This window comes from Nilaparvata lugens, chromosome 14 (assembly GCF_014356525.2).
Source record: "Nilaparvata lugens isolate BPH chromosome 14, ASM1435652v1, whole genome shotgun sequence".
Taxonomy (NCBI): domain Eukaryota; kingdom Metazoa; phylum Arthropoda; class Insecta; order Hemiptera; family Delphacidae; genus Nilaparvata; species Nilaparvata lugens.
Window position 1 is genome coordinate 19,140,050 of NC_052517.1, and position 25,225 is coordinate 19,165,274.

At 36.6% G+C, this 25,225-nt stretch overlaps 1 protein-coding gene across 1 annotated transcript; it reads left to right on the forward strand.

Annotated features, from left to right (window-relative positions):
* Positions 1 to 2,387: 2,387 nt before the first annotated feature.
* LOC111051891 (NECAP-like protein CG9132) lies at positions 2,388 to 20,614 on the forward strand. Its single transcript, XM_039440998.1, is given in 8 exon segments — positions 2,388 to 2,473; positions 7,892 to 7,922; positions 7,924 to 8,016; positions 8,018 to 8,099; positions 11,866 to 12,056; position 12,286; positions 15,299 to 15,518; positions 20,184 to 20,614. Coding segments are annotated over 8 exon segments (774 nt in total). The 3' UTR covers positions 20,254 to 20,614.
* The last annotated feature ends 4,611 nt before the right edge of the window (positions 20,615 to 25,225 follow it).

A 25,225-nucleotide genomic window follows, 5' to 3' on the forward strand; every position in this document is an offset into this window, starting at 1 on the left:
CGAATCGACAATAAGTAATATCAGATCAGATATAGGGGGATGACTTGAATCACAGCTTATACTATAGAAGGCGGTGGTAACAGAGAATCGGCAACTCTGTCGTCCTATCATTTCACTGACTTTATAACTTGAACCTCACTATATTTTAATTGTCAATTTTATCTTACAGTTAAAAATAAATTTCACTGTAGAAACAATAGCGCAAGTAGATCCATGGTATAGGGCGTTTAGTCGCAACTTTTACTGTTATCTCAAGCCGATTACTGTTGATATTGTCGATATTTATTGTTTTGTTGGGGTGAGAGTGTATGAACGGCACAATATTGATTTGATTTGAGTACTTTATTTATGTAGATTAAATATATAACTGGCTTATACATTATATACAATAGCTTACAATACAGCAAAATTATAGATGAATTTACATAATATAGACTAAGAAAATAATTATTGAACTGTATATGATATGAAAAAGCAATTTGTAATATAATACTATAGATAATAATAATAATTATATTGTTATGCATCTACATAAATTGGCGGAGCTTTGGACATATCAATGTCATTCTTCGGAAAAGAATATTAAAAATATCCTCCCCACTAACTCTCTACCAAAATATGAGAGACTACCAGCGTCACACAGCTTCACGGAAAGAATTACATGAACTGTCGGCTTGAGATAACAGTAAAAGATGCAACATAAACGCCCTATACCATGGCATATCTACTTATGCTATTGTTTCTCTATGATATATTTTCACAATCTTTGTAAGATCTCTTGATTTTATCGTTATTTGAGTTCTATTAATAGTGTATAATTCTGTAATAATTGAGTTATCATAATACTGTCATGAAGATTTATTATAATTATATATTTTACTATTTTATTTGTTCAATAATATTTTTATAATGCTGATCCTACTCTCCAAGTTTATTTTGACGAATGAATGTTATTATATCTATCTTAGTTTAGGATATAACTGTCAACATCACATAAATTATAAATATATTATTTTATATGATTGAGGTTGTTGATATAAACCGATTTTACTGGAAAAGTAATTTTGAGTGTGAAAATATAATGCAAAAAATTCTAATTTATAGTACAAGAATGACTTTGTCAGTTTTGTGAAACGTTTTTTATATGTTTTAATTACTGTTTAGAAAGGATAAATTTATCAAGCAATTCTAATTATGTTATTATAGTGTAATGAGAGTACAATGTTATATTCTATCGATGATGATAAATATTATTAATAAAATGAGATGAAGTTCTTTGTTTATCTTGTCTTGTTTATTCACTCTGGATAGGGGTGCCACCCGTTTACCGACTAAAGACTTGCCAATTAATGAAGTCTCCGAAAAAATATTTTTCATCTAATCAATCACTTTTATGATTATTTGAAAGACTTGCAACCAGTGTATCATCAAGACAGGGTCAACCGCTCGTCTTGTTCCAGTTGTCTTAGATGATGGTGATGCCCACATATGTCTTAGATTTGTGCATGTCCAATGGAGACGGAAATGCCTCAGAACTATGAGTTTCAATTTGTCTGTAGTGAGGTCCACGTTACAATGGCAGTGTTTGATTAAAGTAAAGGTTAGGTATAAATATTGGCTTTTAAATTACAATATGTTGATATTTTTTGAAATGTAATGATAATTATATATTATAGACTAGCAGGTTACCCGTGCTCTGCAAGGGCCCAATTAAAACTTGACCTACTGAAATCTTGGAGAATTGAAAATATGCCTATAACCATCCTCGGTAAATTATGAATCTATATGAAGAATTTCAAGTTAATCAGTTGAGTAGTTGAGACATGATGATGCGTCATTCGTGAATTTCCTATCCCACACGTGTACAAGCCAGTTCTTTCCTTTATTATAGTATAAGGAGAAATTTAAATACTCGTACTTATGAATGTGGGAGATGAATAAGAAAATGAACAACTGAACATATTATCATCTCACCCACTGTTGGAAAGATATCTTATTGGTTTTCAAAAAGGAGTATTCAAAAAGCCTGGGATTTGGTGTCATTCTTGAAAAAAACGTTCCAGCTTGTTGGTGTTCGACAATAAAATCGTCTCAGTTTGCCGGTGTTCCACATTGTCGTTGTACCAGTTTGACTTCGTCTTTGAACTCTTCTCCTTACAAATATTATATGAATATGTAATTTAAATAGAATAATATGGATGAAAGAACTCCAAATTTATCATAAATAATTATCGTGGTTAACAATAAAACGGAAAATTGTTGATGATACAAAATCAGCTGATTCACAGGTCATAATTGACCACTCTATGATACTACTGTTCTAAGCTCACTGCTTCTCTTCTCTCTTCTGTCAAAAACGAAACGTTTTCAGATTTCAGTTGAACAAAATGGAGACCTATGAGAGTGTTCTACTTGTCAAATCCGAGGTATTTGTATTTAAAATACCACCACGTACTACCAACCGAGCCTACAGGTAAATTTAAAATCATTTATCTCAAACTCTAGTTTAGTTAAAACTCCGTTTTCCACAAAAAGTTGATAGCTTTATAATATTGCTGCAACTTCTGGAATATGCCTAGCTTGCATGTCAGGAACTGAAACTTGATATTTATTTTATTCCAGAATAAGATGACGTTTACCTACAGGTAAATTTAAAACCATCTATCTCAAACTCTAGTTTAGTTAAAACTCTGTTTTCCACAAAAAGTTGATAGCTTTATAATATTGCTGCAACTTCTGGAATATGCCTAGTTTGCATGTCAGGAACTGAAACTTAATTTTTATTTTATTCCATAATAAGATGCCGTTTGGTGTAATCTATAATGAACATAGTTGATAGCAACATGTGTTTCTAATTATAAAATGATAGAGTACGCACATGTGCGTTGATAGTTCGTGAGCTTGATTTTTGTACTAAGTAGTCTAAGTACTATAGTGAGGTCCACGTTACAATGGCAGTGTTTGATTAGCAATGGTATTGCTATCCTTGTCTATCATTCAACAAAGCGGATAGCGCTATCTCTTTCTTGCTTTGCTCTGTAGTGTATGAGCAGGTTTTAAAAGAAAAGGTCAGGAAGATTAGGTTTTGGCTTTTAAATTACAATATTTTGATATTTTTTGAAATGTGTTGATAATAATTTTGTATTTTAAACTAACAGGTAACCCGTGCTCCATAAGGGTCCAATTAAAATTTGTCCCACTAAAATATAGGAGAATTTAAAATAGATCTATAATTAAAAAAACTATATGTAAAATTTCAAAGTTAATGAGTTGAGTAGTTGAGACGTGATGATGCATCATTCGTGAATTTCCTATCCCTATGTGTATAAGCCAGTTTTCTCCTTTATTATAGATAACATATCAATGGGATAACAATAGTATAGATAATAAGAAGTTGAAATTCTCGCACTTATGAATGGCATCCCAAAAGTGAAGATGGGATAATTGACCTACAGCTTAATAAAATAAATTTAAAAATATGAAAAACCTATAGCCTACTTTTCTATGGGTTTGCAGCCTTCCAGACCCCTGACATGAAGGAGATGAATAAGAAAATGCACAACTGAAAGTAATTTGAATATTATCATCTCACCCTCTGTTGAAATTCTATCTTATTGGTTTTCAGCCATAATTTTGTTAGAACAAGTATGATAGTATACTGCAATGTTCCTCAGGGATCAGTGCTGGGGCCTACACTGTTCCTTGTCATGATAAATGAGCTCGACGACCACGGTTCCTCTCTGATGTTCGCGGATGATGCATCTCTACTGTCATCGGGTGCTGAGCTTGAGCGGGTCTTGGAGGCATCTGCGGAGCATCTTCGATCTGCCACTTCATGGTTCCTGGCAAATCGATCCAGCTGAATGAGGACAAGACCCAAAGGATCATCTGCAGCTTGTCACGTGAGCCGCGTGACCCTCAGAATCAGTGAAGCTGGGGTTTTGTCTTGGACAGCAGACTCAGCTGGAACAGTCATATACAGCAAGTAACCCGTCGACTCTCCCGCATTTGCTTTTTGCTGCTCAAGAGAGGGGCCTGGTGACTGAGAAGTACCTGATAATGATGTATCACGCGCTCTTCCATTGCCACATTACCTATGGCTTGCTTCTGGGGGTCATTCAGCGGGGGCTGCTGTGTGCTGAGACTGCAAAAGGGCTATAAGAATTATAACAGGCAGCGATCATCTTGCCCACTGCAAGCCCATCTTTGCTCGCCTTGGTGTGCTGACGGTCTTCAGCCTTACATCCTCCTGTGCTTGAGGTATGTCAAGAGGATCCAGCATACTCTGGCTGCCCGAAGTGACGTTCACAACCACAACACCAGGCGCTGCGAGCTGCTGGATGTCCCTAGGAGACGTCTCCACCGTTCAAGGCCAGCTTTAGAGTTTCTGCACTGAAATTCTTCAACAAGCTGCCTCCTGGTGTGAGCATTGGATGAAGCCGCCTTCAAGAGAGCCGTCAGGAAGCTGCTTTGTGATAATCATATTATAGTGGTAAATGAATTATGAGTGATGATTGAACTTTTTTTAAAAAGTGATCACTGTTCTACCTGCCATCTGAATAGTTTTGTGTTGTTGTGTATGTTGAAATCGAACTCTATGACGCCATCGATCCCACTAATGTGGGTAATGGATGAAGCAGAAGGTATTAAAGGTAAGGTATTAAAGGATACATTTTTTGTCATCAATTTCTCAGAGGCCATAATTTTGTTAGAACAAGTATGATAGTATACTGCAATGGGATACATTTTTTGTCATCAATTTCTCAGAGTATTTAAAAAGCCTGGGATTTGGTGTCATTCTTGAATAAAACGTTCCAGCTTGTTGGTGTTCGACAATGTGGTCGTTTCAGTTTGCCGGTGTTCCACATTGTCGTTGTACCAGTTTGAGAGTCTCTCATTATTGAACTCCTCTCCTCACAAATATTATATGAATATGACATTCAAATGCAGTGGAATACATTTTTTGTCATCAAAAAGGATTTGGTGTCATTCTTGAAAAAACGTTCCAGCTTGTTGGTGTTCGACAATATAATCGTCTCAGTCTGCCGGTGTTCCACATTGTCGTTGCACCAGTTTGAAGTCTCTCTTTATTGAACTCCTCTCCTCACAAATATTATATGAATATGACATTTAAATTGAATAACAAGGATCAATGAACCTGTATCAGCTACCGGCTATAGAAGGCATTGACAAGACAGAGGATCGGCAACGTTGTTCTCCTATCTTTATCCACTGCCATTAAAACGTGGACCTCTATAGTTGCTGTTCTCAAATGTAGAGCAACAAAGGTGTCGATTTGCTCTGTAAGCATTGTCGGCATGGACTTGTGTGGAGGGGGGACCTTTGTTGGCAACTTTTTCAGTGTTTCCCACACTGAATGGAAAACAATAAGTTTTCGCCACACTGCAGCAAAGCACTACACTGCACAGAAAGCAGCTGTTTTACAGTCTCTACGTAGATCTGAAAGACATTGTTTGCAGACGACTCTCGTCTGACGTCAGAACAAGTTTCTTTCCGGCTAGGCCGGAAAGAGTACCCTTTCTGGCCGCTTTTTTTGAAAATGTGTTTGGACAACTTTGCCATATGGTGCAATGTGTTCGGGAGGGTGAGATCGGAAATTCCCACCCCACTTTGAGTACCCTACGATGTCTGGTTCTTGAGATATGAGACATCAAATTCCCCCCCCCCTCATAAAACAGTCTTATTCAATATATTATTCTTATTAGCTGATGCCAGAAAGTTAGGCAGCTTCGTGTTACCTACTCACAGCGATGCAATGATCTATCTATTGCCAAGCTCGATGACAACTCTACTTGCACATATCAGATGTTGGAACGCACAGAGACCCACGAAACCGCCTAACTTTTTGGCGTCAGCTATACCTGTAGTGTGGCGAAAAATATCGTACGCGACTCTCTCAGAAATGTGTTTACGGTATTCGGATAACTTAACAAACTATCCTCATACCGTAAACACTAACTTTCTGTGCTTGTAGCGTAATATACTATTTCGAAAACAGAGTTTTGCTGCTGTGATTTTCAATAAATTGGCAGCAAATCGGCGCAATTTGTTGAAAACTAAGTGGACAACTCTGTTGTAAACACTGCTTTTTGTAGAACACATTCAATCTATTACTCAATCATTACCTACTACAGATTCAATGTGTAGCTTATCTGCTTGTTTTTTTTTCAATGATTAAGTCCATGAGTCATGTTTTTTTATCCTGCGATATAGAGGGTTTTATAGTGAGGTCCACGTTATAATGGAAGTGGAGAAATATATGAAACAACGTTACCGTACCTCTCTGACTTGTCAATGCCTTCTATAGACGGCAGCTGATACAGGTTTATTGATGCAAAACTAAACTGTTCATTCTCCTTTAAAATAATCAATTATATTCTATTAGGCAAGAAATTATATTTTTCAATAATTTCATAATGAATCTTTATAATTTAGATGAAATATGTTGTTAATTATTAATTCTACATTGTTAAAAGACGATCTGACAACAGAGCAAAGCGAGAAAGAGATAGCGCTATCCGCTTTGTGGAATGATATACAAGGATAGCAATACCATTGCTAATCAAACACTGCCATTATAACGTGGACCTCACTATAGTTGACTCATTTCGGCAGTGTTAATCAGGTGCTGACTTTATTATCATGAATCTTGCTATAGATTTATCTCACCCAATAATCCCTCAATTGAATTAATAAATGAAGTAGTTTGAATAAATGAAGTAAATGATATAGTTGTAGATTTTTTGGAAATCTGTTGTAGCATAAATTATTAATTTGATGATAACCTCGACACATATATTATATAGTGAGGTATCATTTTCTAAACCTGAATATTGTCATATTAAAAAATATGTAATATAGTTAAGTATGTGAATTATGAAGTTTTTTATGTAATAAGACCTTTAATCTTACGGTGTTAAGAACTTAGAGACCAATACCATAGAGAAACAATAACGTAAGTAGATATGCCATGGTATAGGGCGTTTATGTAGCAACTTTTACTATTATCTCAAGCCGATTACAGTCGATTATTTTAGATTTTTACTGTTTTTTTGGGGTGAGAGTGTATGAACGGCACAGTATGAAAGACTACCAGCGTCACACAGCTTCTCGGGGAAGAACTACTTGGACTATCGGCTTGAGATAACAGTAAAAGTTGCGACATAAACGCCCTATACCATGGCATATCTACTTACGCTATGTTTCTCTATGCCATACTTTTTGGGATTCAGGGTTCCGACACGAGAGGAAAATGGTCTTGACTATGACGCCTATTTTCATTCCCAATATTCCAATGTTTTATATGTAATATCAATTTTTACTTTCCTTGCCCTATTACCATAGGTAAGGAAAGTATAGCTTTCCGAAAAAAATTAAGGTACCCAAATTTCTAAATTTCTATACGTTTCAAGGTCCCCTGAGTCCAAAAAGTGGTTTTTGGGTATTGGTCTGTATGTGTGTGTGTGTGTGTGTGTGTGTGTGTGTGTGTGTGTGTGTATGAGTGTATGTGCGTCTGTGTACACGATATCTCATCTCCCAATTAACGGAATGACTTGAAATTTGGAACTTAAGGTCCTTTCACTATAAGGATCCGACACGAACAATTTCGATCAAATGCAATTCAAGATGGCGGCTAAAATGGCGAAAATGTTGTCAAAAACAGGGTTTTTCGTGATTTTCTCGGAAACGGCTCCAGCTGGCTCAAATATTTGAATAGTAGACTTGAGATGCGCAGGAACACTAGCGTCAGGTGATCAATTTTCATAACGGCAAGGAAAGTTGTGTGAGTGCGCCACACCAGATTTTTTGTAATGTATTCGAATTTCTTGGCAAATAAATTTCAAATAAAAATGAATGAATGAATTGACAGGGCGGCAGACTGGAACCTAGAGGAGCCACAAATGGACGGGCCGCATGCGACTGGTCGCTAAAGGCAAGGAATGTGTTCTCAAACTGGAGGACAAAACATCTGGTGAACTTTTCGCCAAGTGTCCAAATCCCCGACTACCCCGGCCCAGCAGTCGAAGCTGTTTCCGACTCCTCCAGATACTTTGTGCTGAGAATTCAGGATGATAACGGTAAGTTGTGACCGAAAAAGTTAATGCTAAACCATTTTTTGATCTAAACTTTGGAACGATTGTGAGGTCCACGTTGTAATAGCAGTAGAGAAAGATGGGAGAACAGCATTGCCTGGCCATGATATTTTATCATTGATAAACGATAAATTATTGATTAACGATTTTTCGCCACACTGCACAGAAAGCAGCTGTTTTCCAGTCCTACGTAGATCTGAAGATTTCTTTGTAATAGATTTTTTAAATTGATGTTTTCTGTGTTTTAATGACGTTGTTGTAACATTTTAATGTTGTTGACAATAAATAATTTGATTGATTGATTGGAAAGACATTGTTTGTCAGACTCTCGTCTGACGTCAGAACAGGTTTCTTTCCGGCCTAGGCCGGAAAGAGTACCCTTTCCAGCCGCTAACATGGACTAAGAAAGGTGATCAAAAAAGCTGATCAAAAAACTTTTCATTATTCAATAATTAAAACATTTATATAATATCATCTTATTGTCATTTGAAAGAATAAAATAGTATAAACTCAACCTCCCACATAATTGAAATCATCTTTTAGGTTATTTACACAAATCGAATAAAAAATAAAAATACTTGGACAATTTCCTGATATTCAGATTACCTCAGATTTGCTAGAGCTATCACCTTCCACTTCTGCTTTCGGAAGTGCTTAGTAAACACTATTCTCATATTATATTTATTTTGTGTGTGGCGAAAAATAGCGTTCGCACCACGGGCAAAAATTTTTTCCGGCTCTCAATCTTTTCTAGTCCGAGGCCGTAGGCCGATTGAAATCCGATTTCGAGCCGGAAAAATCTCATTTTCTGCTCTAGGTGCGAAATATACTATTCTGTCTTGTCGAAACTGTTGTTGTATAGGAGATATACTTACTTCATACTACTGACAATTTCATTTAATCTGACAATTTTAGACGCGCGTTATTCAAGCATAGATTCGCTAAGTAGGTTGATCGCGATCAGAGAGCGAGCTTGCCACGTGCTCCATTGTTGTCTTGGCCAGTTCGTTGCACGCGAACCGGAATCGTGCGACCTGCGATCATCTCGCGAATTGTTCGCGATCCGTTTGTGTGTCGTGCTGCGCGTGAGTCTGTACGCAGCTTTAAAGTTGCAAAATTCAAAATCAGTGCAAATGGAGAGGCGAATAAAAACGAGTAGCCCTAAGTAAATTCTTGATCAGCTTTACAAACAAGTAAACACAAAAATTCCAATTCAAAAACCCGAGTGATTAGAACCATAGCCACCTCTAATACAAGGCCCTGGCCTACGATATTGCAATGTCGCAGTGTAGGCCTAGAATCTAATACATGATTGGTGAAAAAGATTAAAAAAATACCAGCTGATCTTTTTCACCAATCATGTATTAGATTCTAGGCCTACACTGCGACGTTGCAATATCGTAGGCCAGGGCCTTGTATTAGAGGTGACCTATTAACCTAGAATCTACAACATGATTGGTGAAAAAGATTAAAAAAATACCAGCTGATCTTTTTCACCAATCATGTATTTAGATTCTAGGCCTACACTGCGACGTTGCAATATCGTAGGCCAGGGCCTTGTATTAGAGGTGGCTGCGTACACATATACGCGCCTCCAACCCGCACCGAGCACGCTCCGCCCTCGTACCGCCCTCGTTCCTCCATCGCACCGCAGTCGCTCCGCCCCCGCTCTGCAGTCGCACCCATCATGAACGTTACGGAAGATGTTAGCTCTTCTCGCGTTTCACTCTTGCTCCCCGGTCGATCATCAATCGATCTGCTCGAGTGACGTTCGGTTGCGGAGCAGAGCGAAAGTCTGTACGCACCTTTAGAACTCGTACTTGCAAGTAAATGCTTGCAAAGTCGAGTAAACCGTAAATTAATGCCTAAATTGGAGTAAATAAACGAGAGTAAAAATGCTTCCATGCCAAACAGATATTCGTGAATTCACAAGGTATAATAATAATATCTTGTGACAACCTGGCTGGCTCAGGTCTGGTGTCAGAGTTTTCAGGTCGCAACTGATCTATTTCAGGGCCTCTCACCATTACCTTACGACTGCTTTATAAATAAATATTTTTATGCATCAAAAGCTGTACAATTACAGATTATAAAAACAGCAGCCGGGCTTATAGACAGCCGGGACCGACGGTTGGCAGGAAAATACTTGCAAGCAAACCGTAATACGACAAGGAAACCATTTCGAGTAAGCTCGGAAGTTTACACATCTGTTCACTGTAAGCTTGAAAGCTTGTTAGACTTGGCATGCAGGTCACACTCGACCTCATCGTTCTCATTCATCCGAGAGCGAGTTCTCCAGCCCGGGGCTCATATACAATGACAAATTATTATAATTATGAACGGGGTACTGACAAAAATGGTCTCCCGAATTTAAACAAATTATGGACTCTTAAGAATTGTGCTTATTAATCAATACCATAGAGAGTACAATAGCGTAAGTAGATATCCCATTGTATAGGGCGTTTATGTCGCAACTTTTACTGTTGTCTCAAGCCGATTACTGTCGATATTGTAGATTTTTACTGTTTTGTTGGGGTGAGAGTGTATGAACGGCACAATATGAAAGACTACTAGCGTCACACAGCTTTATGGGAAAGAACTACGTGGACTATCGGTTTGAGATAACAGTAAAAGTTGCGACATAAACGCCCTGTACCATGGGATATCTACTTATGCTATTATTTCTTAAAATAGCGTAAGTAGATAACCCATGGTATAGGGCGTTTACTGTCGATTATTGTAGATTTTTACTGTTTTGGTCGGGTGAGAGTTTATGAACGGCACAATATAAGAAACTACCAGCGTCACACAGCTTTATGGGAAAGAACTACGTGGACTATCGGTTGAGATAACAGTAAAGGTTGCGACATAAACGCCCTATACCATGGCAATCTACATATGCTATTGTTTCTCTATGCCAATACGATATTTCATGGCTGAATCGACATATTCACGGGGAACTACCAATTCACCTACCGATAAAGTTTATTTGATTCTTGAATGAAAAAAGACTAAGAAATTGTCAAAAACCACAGATTTATGATATTTAGAAAGACCGGTTTCGGTTATTACACCATTGTCAATCTCTGATAATCTTTCTAAGTATTGAATGAAAAAAGACTAAGAAATTGTCAAAAAACCACTGATTTATTGATAATTAGAAAGACCGGTTTCGGTATTACACCATTGTCATTCTCTGATAATCTCCGTTATCTGAGATTGACAATGGTGTTAATAACCGAAACAAGTCTTTCTAAGTATCAATAAATCAGTGGTTTTTGACAATTTCTTAGTCTTTTTTCATTCAATATGAATAATTACCACAATATCAACTTCTCAACTACACAAAAAGTGCTTTCTTAGTATCAATAAATCTGTGGTTTTTGACATTTTTTTAGTCTTTTTCATTCAATATGAATAATTACCACAATATCAACTTCTCAACTACACAAAAAAATTATTTGATTCTGTGATTTTGTAAATAGATAAAATACAGATGCTTTTATTGTTGATTCGATTCAGTAATTGTTTTTTAGTCTTTAGACTAAACTAGTCAGACTAATTTTTAGTCTTTTTCATTCAATATGAATAATTACCACAATATCAACGTCTCAACTACACAAAAAATTTATTTGATTCTGCGATTTTGTAAATAGATAAAAATAGAGATGCTTTAATATTTTTGATTCGATTCAGTAATTGTGTAGCTTGGATAAATAATGAAAAATGAATATTTTAATGTTTGTTGCAGGCCGAAACGCGTTTATTGGAGTCGGTTTTCAGGATCGATCGGACAGTTTCGATTTGAACGTGGCGCTGCAGGACCACTTCAAGTGGGTGAAAAAGTCGGCAGAAATCGAGAAAGAGAAGGAGGAGCCCAAACAGCAGTTGGATTTGCGTTTCAAGGAAGGAGAAACCATCAAAATCAACATGAAAATCACGGTAAAAACCTCTTAAAAAGTTGCTAAATACCTCTGAAATAATAATAATAATAATAATAAATGTTCATTTCCCAAAAAACTATAACTACAACATCAATTACAAAAATATTAGATAAATTACAATATTACATACAATAGTTAGTTACAAAAGATTCTTATAATGTGTTCTCTACTTGTTTAGTTTTTCTGTGTGGAAATTGACCTACTCCACTATGGCGTACCATGTCTAGAGTAGGTTTTGTTAGTTTTTTGTGTTATATCAATAGTTAGTATTTAGTAAGTCATTAGGTGGTTAGTTGGATTTGAAATAATGTTTTCTATGTTCTGTCTTCCTTTGCTATCAACCAATTGTACTATTGTTTTGAAATTTCTAGGATGATAAATCTGTTTAAAGTTTGCAGGAAGTAGATTATATAATTTTGGTGTTAAATGATTGAAATGTCTCTGGTATAGTGCCTTCCTTGCAACACTGGTGATGAGAAGATTGGGATTGAGAAATGTTGGGTTCTTGTGTAATCTGCATAGTATCTCCTTGGAGTAAAGCTGTCTTGGATCCATCACGTCAAACTCATTGAATAGCTGGTCTGATGAATAGCGTGGAGGCTTCTGGTTGATGACCCTCATGATCAGCTTCTGCACCCTGAGGAGCGGTTCAATGTGCAAGAAGCTTGCACCTCCCCATCCCACAATCCCATACAGCATGAGGGACTGTGCTAGAGAGAAGTAGACAACTCTTAGACATCCCTTGTCGACCAGTGTCCTCAGAATCCTGAATCTGTAGATGGTCTTCCTCAGTCTCCCGCATAATTCATTGAGATGATGATCACAGCGCAGAAAAGAGTCTATAGTAACTCCCAGGTATTTCTGTGACTGTTTCCTGTGAAATACTCCCAGAAAGTGCAAAAATACTGTAATCCTTTGTAGCAGTTGGATTTGCGTTTCAAGGAGGAAAAACCATCAAAATCAAGATGAAAATCACGGTAAAAACCACTGGAAAAGTTGCTAAATACCTCTGAAATACTCCCAGAAAAGTTACAAAATACATTAATCTAGTGTAAAGATGTTGAAAATGACAGTAAAAACTACTGGAACTGTTTCAAACTGCGATATCTCAAATGTGTGAGAAACACAGCCGATTGCTTTGTGGATATAGTATCATTTCATTTCATTTTTTTCATCCCACTGACCACCTATGAAAGGGGTATAAGGATTTGTCAATTATAATCTAAGTCGTCAATCTTTGCATTCCACAATGCAAAAAGAATTCCTCACTGGAATAAGGACAAACCTGCAACAACTCCTCCCTCACCTTAATTCTGAACTTTTCACTGTAAGAGCTTTTATGCGTGTTGGCAATGAATTATAAAGCCGAATCCTGCACTCTTTACCCCCCTCTCATACATACCAGTTCGATGAATGTCGTCTCTGAGGTTTTGTCTATATCTGGTATTGTATGAGTGGAACAACTCTCCTGTATTCAACCTATCTTTATTCCTATCAATAAAACAAAGAGCCTCCAAAATATATACACCTGGTAGTGGGAGAATCTTTAACTCTTTGAAATAATCTCTACAACTTGCTCTAATAGATTCACCCACCATCACTCTAACTGCCCACTTTTGAATCCTAAAAATATCATATTATATTCGATACAGTATCATATTATATTCGATACAGTATCATATTATATTCATATGACACCGTATCATATTCTGATTTGATACTGTATCCTAAAGAAAATTTGAAAACAATAAATGACTATTTTTTTCATGTTATTTTACACAAATGATCTATTTTACACAAAATTTACCCCAGTGCAAGGCACGGATTGCTATTCAAATATTATTTTGAGATTATGACTAGATTTTTCTAGCTCGTGTTTGTGAGGAGTATAATTTTTTGATGAATTTTACTAGAAACTAATAGGTTCTACGTTCTCCGCAACGGTTTAACTTGACAAACTGAAAATTTGACTACTGAAATCTTGAAGAATTTGAAATGGGCCTATAACCAACCTCGGTAAATTAAGAATCTATATGCAAAATTACAAGTTAATCTGTAGAGTAATTGAGACGTGATGATGCGTCATTCGTGAATTTTCTATCCCCTACGTGTATAGAGACGATTCTTTCCTTTGATATAGTATAGATTTGATACAAACGACTCAATTCCGTATCAAATCACCCACCCAACTTGATACAAACAATCCACTTCCGTATCAAGTCCCCTATCAAACTTGATACAAACAACTCACTCCCGTATCAAATCCCCCACCAAACTTGATACAAACAACTCACTCCCGTATCTTATCCCCCATCAAACTTGATATAAATAATCACTTCTGTATCAAATCCCCCATCAAACTTGATATAAATAACTCACTCCCGTATCAAATCCCCCACCAAACTTGATACAAACAATCCACTTCCGTATCAAATCCCCCACCAAACTTGATACAAACAACTCACTCCCATATCTTATCCCCCATCAAACTTGATATAAATAACTCACTTCCGTATCAAATCCCCCATCAAACTTGATATAAATAACTCACTCCCGTATCTTATCCCCCACCACACTTGATACAAACAACTCACTTCCGTATCAAGTCCCCCATCATACTTGATACAAACAACTCACTCCCGTATCAAATCCCCCATCAAACTTGATATAAATAACTCACTTCCGTATCAAATCCCCCATCAATCTTGATTCAAACCACTCAATTTCATATCAATTTTGATACAATCTCGTCTCCCGTGTTAATAAACGAATGACGTGAATTTCCTATCCCGTACGTACAAGTATAAGACACTTCTTGTCTTTATTATATCATACACTAGCAAGTGGCCGTCCGTATTATGCAAGGGTCTAATAACTAATTTAAAAACTAGTAATAAAATCATGGAGAATTTAAAATATGGGTTCGATTCCCGGGCTGGCAACTAATTTTTGGATAGTAGTTCTCATCGAATTTCCATCTAGCTGTTAACCCTGTTGTCAATGTCTGCAGTAGCAGAGGTCTTCGGGTCATTTGCAGCATTTATTGGGATTTTCGTTAAAAATAATAATTAAATATGCCTATAACCATCCTCGGTAAATAAGAATCTATATGTAAGATTTCAAGTTATGAGTTGAGTAGTTGAACGGTGATGATGCGTCATTCGTGAATTCCCATCCCCTACGTGTATAAGCCAGTTCTTTCCTTATTATAATATATAGATTTGGCTTTTGTTTTTACAGAAAAAGACGGACGCAGCGAAGTGTCGTCCAGTAAACCCAAGGCGGCCGCTCGACCCGGAGGAGCGGCACAGGGTTTCTTGCCACCTCCGCCCGGGGGCCTCAAAATTGCGCCACCTCCGGCGCCATCTGTACACAGTTCGCCGCAACATCAGGCCAACGCCAAGGGTGGCCAGGAGTCGTGGGGCGAGTTCACCAGTGCGGGAGGTCAGGGAGAGACAAGGTCAGTCAAGTTTATTCACTGTTCAGCTGTTTTCGGGGTCGAGGTCTTTCAAGGTCACAAGTCAGCTGTTTGTAATGAATTGTATTGTTTGTCCAAAAGTCAAGGTCACAAGTCAGCTGTTTGTAATGAATTGTATTGTTTGTCCAAAAGTCATGGGAGAGTTCATCTTCATCAGTGCCGTAGGTCAAGGAGAGACAAGGTTGTTCACTAACTGATCAGCTGTTTTCGGGCTCGAGTTTTTTCAAGGTCACAAGTCAGCTGTTTGTGATAAATTGTATTAGTAATTCAGTGATCAACTGTTTTCGGGGTCAGGTCAAGGTCACAAAAAATAAAGGTGCATTTTCGTTTCGTTTGTGCGTAAACTTCCGCAGTCGACGACGACAAGCATTGTTGACATTCATATTGTCCAAATTTCAAGTGTGCTAAAACAGCTGATCAAATAAGTTTTCATTATTTGTGTTCATTATTCAAGAATCAAAACATTTCTAATAATATCAACATATTGTCATTCAAAAGTATAAAAAAGTATAAACTCAACCTCCCCCATTAAAACATAATTTGAACATAATATTTTAGGTTATTTAGACAAATTGAAATCCACCCAATCTGAGATCCTCACCCTGTGGTGGTCGACGACGGCATTTACCCACAAACGAAAACCCAGCTTAAGCTGTTCCCTGTTTGTGCAAAATTGATTGATACAATAAGTACATGATCAAAATGATAGGGAGAGAAAAAATAAGGTAACCTTGTGCTATTCCTCTCCCAAATTTAGATAAGGTTACACATAGTCCCAAATAGGTTGAGTCTTGTTGTTGTCCACTTCACAACATTTTCAGTCCTTAATTATTTTTACAAAGTAGATTTTTAATATTTAAATGCTTCAAAACCAAACATAGAAGAAATATTCAGTAAACAATACTTGTTCTATGGATCAAGGTCACAGGTCAAGGGCAAGGTCTTCACATACATTTATTGAGGGCCTCGTTGTAATGGCAGTATTTGATTAACATCCTATTATATTAAGCGAGCAATTTCTGTATATCTGTTTATATTTTTATATCTGGTTATTTATGTTCAACGGATCTCGAAAACGGCTCTAACGATTTTCATGAAATTTGGAACATAGTAGGTTTATGATATAAAAATTCGATTGCACTAGGTCTCATCGTGAGAAAACTCGCTGAACGACATTAGAAGGATAATTCATCCTTGGCTGAAACAGCTGAGACTTTCGTCGTCTGTGGATATAGTGTGGTCCACGTTATAATGGCAGTAGATAAAGATGGAAGAAGAGCGATGCCGATTCTCTGCATTAGTAAATTATATTTCTACACTGTCAAAAACATAATTGTCATCGGTGTGGACCTAGAAAAGGATAGTACCACCGGCTTTGTCGAATGATAGACTTTCGTTGTCTGTGGATATAGTGTGGTCCACGTTATAATGGCAGTAGATAAAGATGGAAGAAGAGCGATGCCGATTCTCTGCATTAATAAATTATATTTCTACACTGTCAAAAACATAATTGTCATCGTTGTGGACCTAGAAAAGGATAGTACCACCGGCTTTGTCGAATGATAGACAAGGATAGCAAAACTAAAGTTGATCAAATACTGTCATTATAACGTGGACCTCACTATAGTAAAAAGTGAGCGAGTGATTCTGTGAAAAATCAAAATATCGTATCTCCGAAATTCATAAGCTGACGTATAGCCAGCTGTGAAATATAAACACAATCATTTTAGAGAATTGTTTTCTGTTTATCAATAAATAAAAATAACGAGCGGAGCTCGGTGCCCCCATATTTGGCTGTGAATTGAAGAAAGCCTGAAATAGTTATTTGTGCAACTAGTGCGCAAAGTGCCACTTTGCTGCACCGAAAGAAACGTTTACGCCCGAGCCGTAGGCGAGGGCGGAATGGTTTCTTGAGTGCAGCAGAGGAACTTTGCGCACTTATTTCACATTAAGTTTTTCGTACAGTTACCATTGAATATGAAAAGTGGGTAATTATGGGTAAAATTGCCTGAAATCCATCAAATAACTTAGTAGTGTTTGAATGGCGGGGGGCAGCTGTGTGGTGTGTGCTGTGGTGGCACTGTGCTGTTGCTGTCCTCGATATAATATATAATAGTAATAATTAGCGCGTTGTGCTTGGTTGCACCTCTGCTCACTATAGCAGCCACAGCAGTCACTGTTACCAACTTCATTTTGATTTTGCTGCACTGTTGCTCCATATAACCTACTAAGTATTTTGCGTTGCCATGTTGCAAATCTGGAGTGCAGAAAAATTTTTCCCGCACTAGAGCGGAAAAGTGATCTTTTGCGTTCTGTAATCAGTGCAGCAATGGCCACTTTTCAACGTAACTGTAGGAAAAAGAAGTTTCAGTTTTAAATTGAAAGTTGGAAAAATTAGTAAATTTTCATACTTTGTTACTCACTGTGTAAACTTCAATGATTGTTTTACAGTATTATGCTCTTGAAACTGATCCAGTTGTAAAAAGTTGAGCTGATAAAGATTTTATCAGAACAGAAACAGGCCGGCTTCAATTTCCTGGTGATTTATCTAAAAAAAAAAAACAGAAATTTGTGTTGCTATTATCAAATAAACTGTCAGACAACTCTGGTTCTATTACGCATCGAAATTGATATCTCTTGAATTCACATTGAAATTATGAGATATCAGCGGGAAAAACGGTACAGTGATTAGAATAAATACATAGGATACTAATTAATTACTTGACTATAGTGAGGTCCACGTTATAATTGCAGTGTTTGATTAGCAAAGGTATTGCTATCCTTGTCTATCATTCAACAAAGTGGATAGCGCTAGCTCTTTCTCGCTTTGTTTTGTTGCCAGATCGTCTTTCAACAATGTAGAATCATTTATTAATTGACATAATATTTTATCTTAATTATGAAATTATTGAAAAATATAATTTCTTGATTAATAAAATATAATTGATTATTTTAAACGAGAATGAACAGTTGATATTATATCAATAAACCTGTATCAGCTACCGTCTATAGAAGGCATTGACAAGACAGAGGTTCGGCAACGTTGTTCTCCTATCTTTCTCCACTGCCATTATAACGTGGACCTCACTATACTATTTTATTAGATGGAATATTGGATGTTTACTTATGGAAAATCACTAGAACTCTTACTAGTAGTTCTGTGAACAGTAGACCTCGCGCAGTTATAACAACGTCCCAAACCATAAGCACATCCACACTGATACACTAACTATTTATTTGATCAGATCATGCTTACACAAGATTTAATTATCATATAACGCTTTCCGGAATTTAGCGCAAGTAAACCAGAAGACATCTAGGCGCACAGACGAGCTGTTATAAGTTCTTTGCATCCTATTTAATAGTGCGTAAAAATTGCATTCAATGAGGCATGCAATATTTATAGTCTACACAGCTGCTAATTTTTTACCAAGTTACATTGAGATATTGAATTGCATGCGTCATGGCATGCAATTTGTAGTCAACTCGACAGCTGATTTATGATGAATAATTCTATAGTCTGATTTTTACTCTAATATTGGCGTAAGAAGGAGGCTCCTTTTTCCTTTATATTATCGTTGAAATGCAAAATTTCCAAAAACATTGTATATACGTCGACGCGCAATTTAAAAAGGAACATACCGGTCAAATTTCATGAAAATCTATTACGGCGTTTCGCCGTAAATGCGCAACATATAAACATTTAAACATTAAGAGAAATGCCGAACCGTCGACTTGAATCTTCGTAAGGGTCTAATTGAAAACTTCACGTAATGAAATCTTGAAGAATTTGAAATAAGCATATAACCATCCTAGGTAAATTAAGATTTAGTCCAGTTTATCAGCTTTTGACAATGGTGTAACAACCGAAACCGGTCTCTCTAACTTTCAATAAAATCTGTAGTTTTTGACAATTTCTTAGTCTTTTCATTTAATATGAATAATTACCACAATATCAAATCTACAACTACACAAAAAGTAAATTAAGAATCTAAATGTAAAATGTGAAGTTAATGAGTTGAGTAGTTGAGACGTGATGATGCGTCATTCGTGAATTTCCTATCCCCTACCTGTATAAGCCAGTTCTATCCTCAACCTTCCGGCAGTCTGTTGTAAAAAGTACAACAGTGTCAGATTTTTTGCTGCACAAAACTATTGAAAGGGGTGGTGTCAGTGAATTAGTCACCTATGCACTCCAAAAATTTCTCCCCATCACTCCACTGAGTTGCAGAATCAACCGAGCAATGGTTCAGTCTTTAGGTGCCATTTAGTCGCCACAGTGCATAACATAGGGAAAGACTGAACGAACCAATAACACAGAATTGATGGCTTTGCTTGGTGTACCTTATTGGGCTACAAAAATGTATTCATGCAAATGTTCATAGGCTTCAAATAATCCAATGAGATGGAAATAGTAATTATACAATTAATTAAAATGTTTTGATATTAAACAAAGTACATAACACTTGGAAAATTGGATGTGTTGTAAAAATTACAACGCGCGACTGCTCGTGTGATTGAGTAGGGCACGACTTCCGGAAAATGTATTATATTATAGAAGATTGTTTTCGAATTCATGTTTCTTTCCCACTAATATTGTAATATTGTTTGTTGAATTTTGTTCTAATTTTTGTCTCTTTTTCACAGTTCTTCATCCTCAACAGCGACCACCCAGCAGGCCACAACACCCAGTAACCCCAACTGGGTCCAGTTTTAGAAGAAAAACTTGAAAATTCGAAAATTTTCAAGATCTACGGTAAAATTACGTGTTTCGCATAACTATATTATACTTCTGTTATACACTAGAGCATAGAGAAAAGATAGCATAAGAAGATATCCCATGGTTTGTAGAACTCATTCAAAATTTGCAAGTTTTGTATCAAATTATGGTGTTGTGTATCAAGTTTAGATCGTACTGTATCATATTGTGGCGATATCAAATTATTGTCTTGTGTAACAAGTTGAGATGATACTGTATCAAATTGTGGCGATACTGTATCATTTATGGTCATATCAAATTGTTGTGTTGTGTATCAAGTTGAGATAATACTGTATCCTATTTTCTTGATACTGTATCATTTATGGTGATATGCCATTGTAAAGGACCGTTATGTTGCAAATGTTTGTGTTAACTGAAGCCGATAGTCCTAGTAGTTGTTTTTGGTGAAGCTATGTGACGCTGGCACAGTATATACAGTATGGAAACTTGGCTAGTACCCTGGCGCAAAAATCCGCCATGTTGTTAGGAAGCGCCGCATTAATAATAATAATAAATTTATTAGCCAAAAAACAGGATGTCACAATTTGACATATAGGCCAGTCAATATAACAGTAAAACACTTAGTCAATATAAATACTGTCAATAAAAAACAATACAAAGTCACATTTACAATAAAAACATGTATGGTATATTAATCCTATTCATATAACAGTAATATTAATAAATTCTAAATATTGAAATCTTCTACATTCATTTTCATGTCGATAAACTCTTCAACTGAGTAAAAGGGGGTTTTCAAGAGAAATATTTCTAAAATCTTTTTGAACCTCCTGTGATTAAGTTGCCTCACCTCAATAGGAAGCCTATTCATAAATTTAATTGCAACATTCGAGGGACTTTGATCAGTTTTATGCAGTCTGTTTCGTGTTACATTATGATAGTATTGGTGGTAGGTTCGGATCACTTCAATGATCCGGATCAATTGATCTCGTTCACTGCCACGAGCCAATCAGAAGACCAGGATTGGAACTTCCTAAGGTCACATGACGTGTCTAGTATTTGCGCCATTTAAAAGCATTGGTTAGATAGGCGTTTTATTGACAGTTTCCATTCTGTACCTATTCTGTGACGCTGGTAGTCTCTCATACTGTGCCTTTCTTACACTCCCAACAACACACTAATAATAGACAGTAGTCGACAGTAATCGGCTCGAATTAACAAAAATCGGCTTGTAATTTGGTACATAATTTGTTACAGCTGTTATATAGCTAAGGTGAATGTGATATTTTCGAGCTCAAAATTTAAGTGTTTTTTATTCTTTATTTTGTGAATTTATAGTTTGTTTCATGTTTTTAAGAAACTTTCATTATTGATCCATCCAAATTTAAAATTGTTTGTTTTATTCTAATTTATATTTTAGATTGTGATTTGGTGTAGAAATTTGAATGGACATAACCTATAATATTTGGACAATTTAAAACTAAATTAGGAAATTGAAGAAGTTTTAGGCAATAGCCTGTTTTTCTTTTCCGATTCTTGTATTTTTTTGCTAACCTTATAAATAAATAAATAAATAAACGACCTATTATACCATATGGAATATCACCATAAATGATACAGTATCAACATAATATGATACAGTATCATCTCAACTTGATACACAGCACCATAAATTGATACAAAACTTTGAAAGCTTTGAATAAATTCTACAAACCATGAAATATCTTCTTATGCTACATCTTTTCTCTATCAGTATAGTCAGATTCACCCTTAAAACTGTCAGTATTAGTTATATGAGAAGTTATGGTTAATGTTCATAAAGTTATGCTGACAGTCTAAAGTAAATCTTACTAATTTTTAGTGTAAAACGAAGTTATAATATTATCATTTTTTGGTTAAGCTATTAAAACACTGTATAATATTATATTATCATCATGTAACCCGAAAAAACTATATATTTTATTATAAAAATGTATAGATCGTGTCCTGATTAAAAGTATAAAACTAGATATATAGTGAAATTTACGTTAAATTGTTAGCATAAAGCTGGATTTCAACATATCACAGTCAGTGAAAGCATAGAGAAAAGATAGCATAAGAAGATATCCATGGTTTGTAGAATTCATTCAAAGTTTGGAAGTTTTGTATCAAATTATGGTGTTGTGTATCAAGTTGAGATGATACTATATCATATTGTGTTGATACTGTATATCATTTGTGGTGATATGCCATGGTAAAGGACCGTTATGTTGCAAATGTGAGTGTTAACTGAAGCCGGATAGTCCTAGTAGTTGTTTTTGGTGAAGCTATGTGACGCTGGTAGTCTCTCATACTGTGCCCTTCTTACACTCTTACACTCCCAACAACACACTAATAATAGATAGTGTATAGGGTGTCTATGTTGCAAATGTGAGTGTTAACTGAAGCCGATAGTCCTAGTAGTGTTTTTGGTGAAGCTATGTGACGCTGGTAGTCTCTCATACTGTGCCCTTCTTACACTCCCAACAACACACTAATAATAGACAGTGTATAGGGTGTCTATGTTGCAAATGTGAGTGTAACTGAAGCCGATAGTCCTAGTAGTTGTTTTTGGTGAAGCTATGTGACGCTGGTAGTCTCTCATACTGTGCCCTCTTACACTCCCAACACACACTAATAATAGACAGTGTATAGGGTGTCTATGTTGCAAATGTGAGTGTTAACTGAAGCCGATAGTCCTAGTAGTTTTTTGGTGAAGCTATGTGACGCTGGTAGTCTCTCATACTGGCCCTTCTTACACTCTTACACTCCCAACAACACACTAATAATAGACAGTGTATAGGGTGTCTATGTTGCAAATGTGAGTGTCAACTGAAGCTGATAGTCCTAGTAGTTGTTTTTGGTGAAGCTATGTGACGCTGGTAGTCTCTCATACTGTGCCCTTCTACACTCTTACACTCCCAACACACACTAATAATAGACAGTGTATAGGGTGTCTATGTTGCAAATGTGAGTGTTAACTGAAGCCGATAGTCCTAGTAGTTGTTTTTGGTGAAGCTATGTGACGCTGGTAGTCTCTCATACTGTGCCCTTCTTACACTCTTACACTCCCAACACACACTAATAATAGACAGTGTATAGGGTGTCTATGTTGCAAATGTGAGTGTCAACTGAAGCTGATAGTCCTAGTAGTTGTTTTTGGTGAAGCTATGTGACGCTGGTAGTCTTCATACTGTGCCCTTCTTACACTCTTACACTCCCAACAACACACTAATAATAGACAGTGTATAGGGTGTCTATGTTGCAAATGTGAGTGTCAACTGAAGCCGATAGTCCTAGTAGTTGTTTTTGGTGAAGCTATGTGACGCTGGTAGTCTCTCATACTGTGCCCTTCTTACACTCTTACACTCCCAACAACACACTAATAATAGACAGTGTATAGGGTGTCTATGTTGCAAATGTGAGTGTCAACTGAAGCTGATAGTCCTAGTAGTTGTTTTTGGTGAAGCTATGTGACGCTGGTAGTCTCTCATATTGTGCCCTTCTTACACTCTTACACTCCCAACAACACACTAATAATAGACAGTGTATAGGGTGTCTATGTTGCAAATGTGAGTGTTAACTGAAGCCGATAGTCCTAGTAGTTGTTTTTGGTGAAGCTATGTGACGCTGGTAGTCTCTCATATTGTGCCCTTCTTACACTCTTACACTCCCAACAACACACTAATAATAGACAGTGTATAGGGTGTCTATGTTGCAATGTGAGTGTTAACTGAAGCCGATAGTCCTAGTAGTTGTTTTTGGTGAAGCTATGTGACGCTGGTAGTCTCTCATACTGTGCCCTTCTTACACTCTTACACTCCCAACAACACACTAATAATAGACAGTGTATAGGGTGTCTATGTTGCAAATGTGAGTGTTAACTGAAGCCGATAGTCTAGTAGTTGTTTTTGGTGAAGCTATGTGACGCTGGTAGTCTCTCATACTGTGCCCTTCTTACACACTTAACTCCCAACAACACACTAATAATAGACAGTAGTCGACAGTAATCGGAGAAGAAATTTGAGATTTAAAAACCAACTAAACCATAGGATATCTTCTTATGCTATTTTTTCTCTTTGGTGAAAGTGACCGGTATAGTGAGAATATAATTCCCATGTAATCCAATAGGACTATCCATACTCGTTCGGCCTGACTGAGTGTGAACAGTCCCATTTGAACACATGTAAACTATATGATTATTTTCACATCAACTGTCACTGATATATGTGGCAATACAGCTTTATTCCAATGGGGAACATTGATTTTATCAATAAGGAATGCTGACCATTTAATCGGAATCTCACTATAGATAAATATATGATATCATAGAGAAAAAATAGCATAAGAAGATATCCCATGGTTTTTAGAATTCATTAAAGTTTTCAAGTTTTGTATCAAATTATGGTGTTGTGTATCAAGTTGAGATGATACTGTATCGTATTACGTTGAAACTGAATCATGTGTGGTGATACTGTATCATTTATGGTGATATACCACGGTAAAGGACCGTTATGTTTCAAATTGCAAGCCCAATTTTTGTTAACTGAAGCAGACTACTGTCTATTATTAGTGTTTTGTTGGGAGTATAAAGGTGCGTACAGATTTACGCGCCGCGAACATGAGCGTTTCACTTTTAGTCAGCTTATGTCAAGCTTTTTATATCTGTATCTTACCGTTTCTGTAAAAATACAGATATAGTCAGCTGATTAAAAGTGAATTGCTCATGTTCACGGCGCGTATATCTGTACGCACCTTTAGTGTGTTGTTGGGAGTGTAAGAGTGTAAAGGTGCGTACAGATATACGCGCCGCGAACATGAGCAATTCACTTTTAATCAGCAGATTATATCTGTATTTTTACAGAAACGGTAAGATACAGATAAAAAGCTTGGCATCAGCTGATTAAAAGTGAATAGTGCTCATGTTCGCGGCGCGTAAATCTGTACGCAC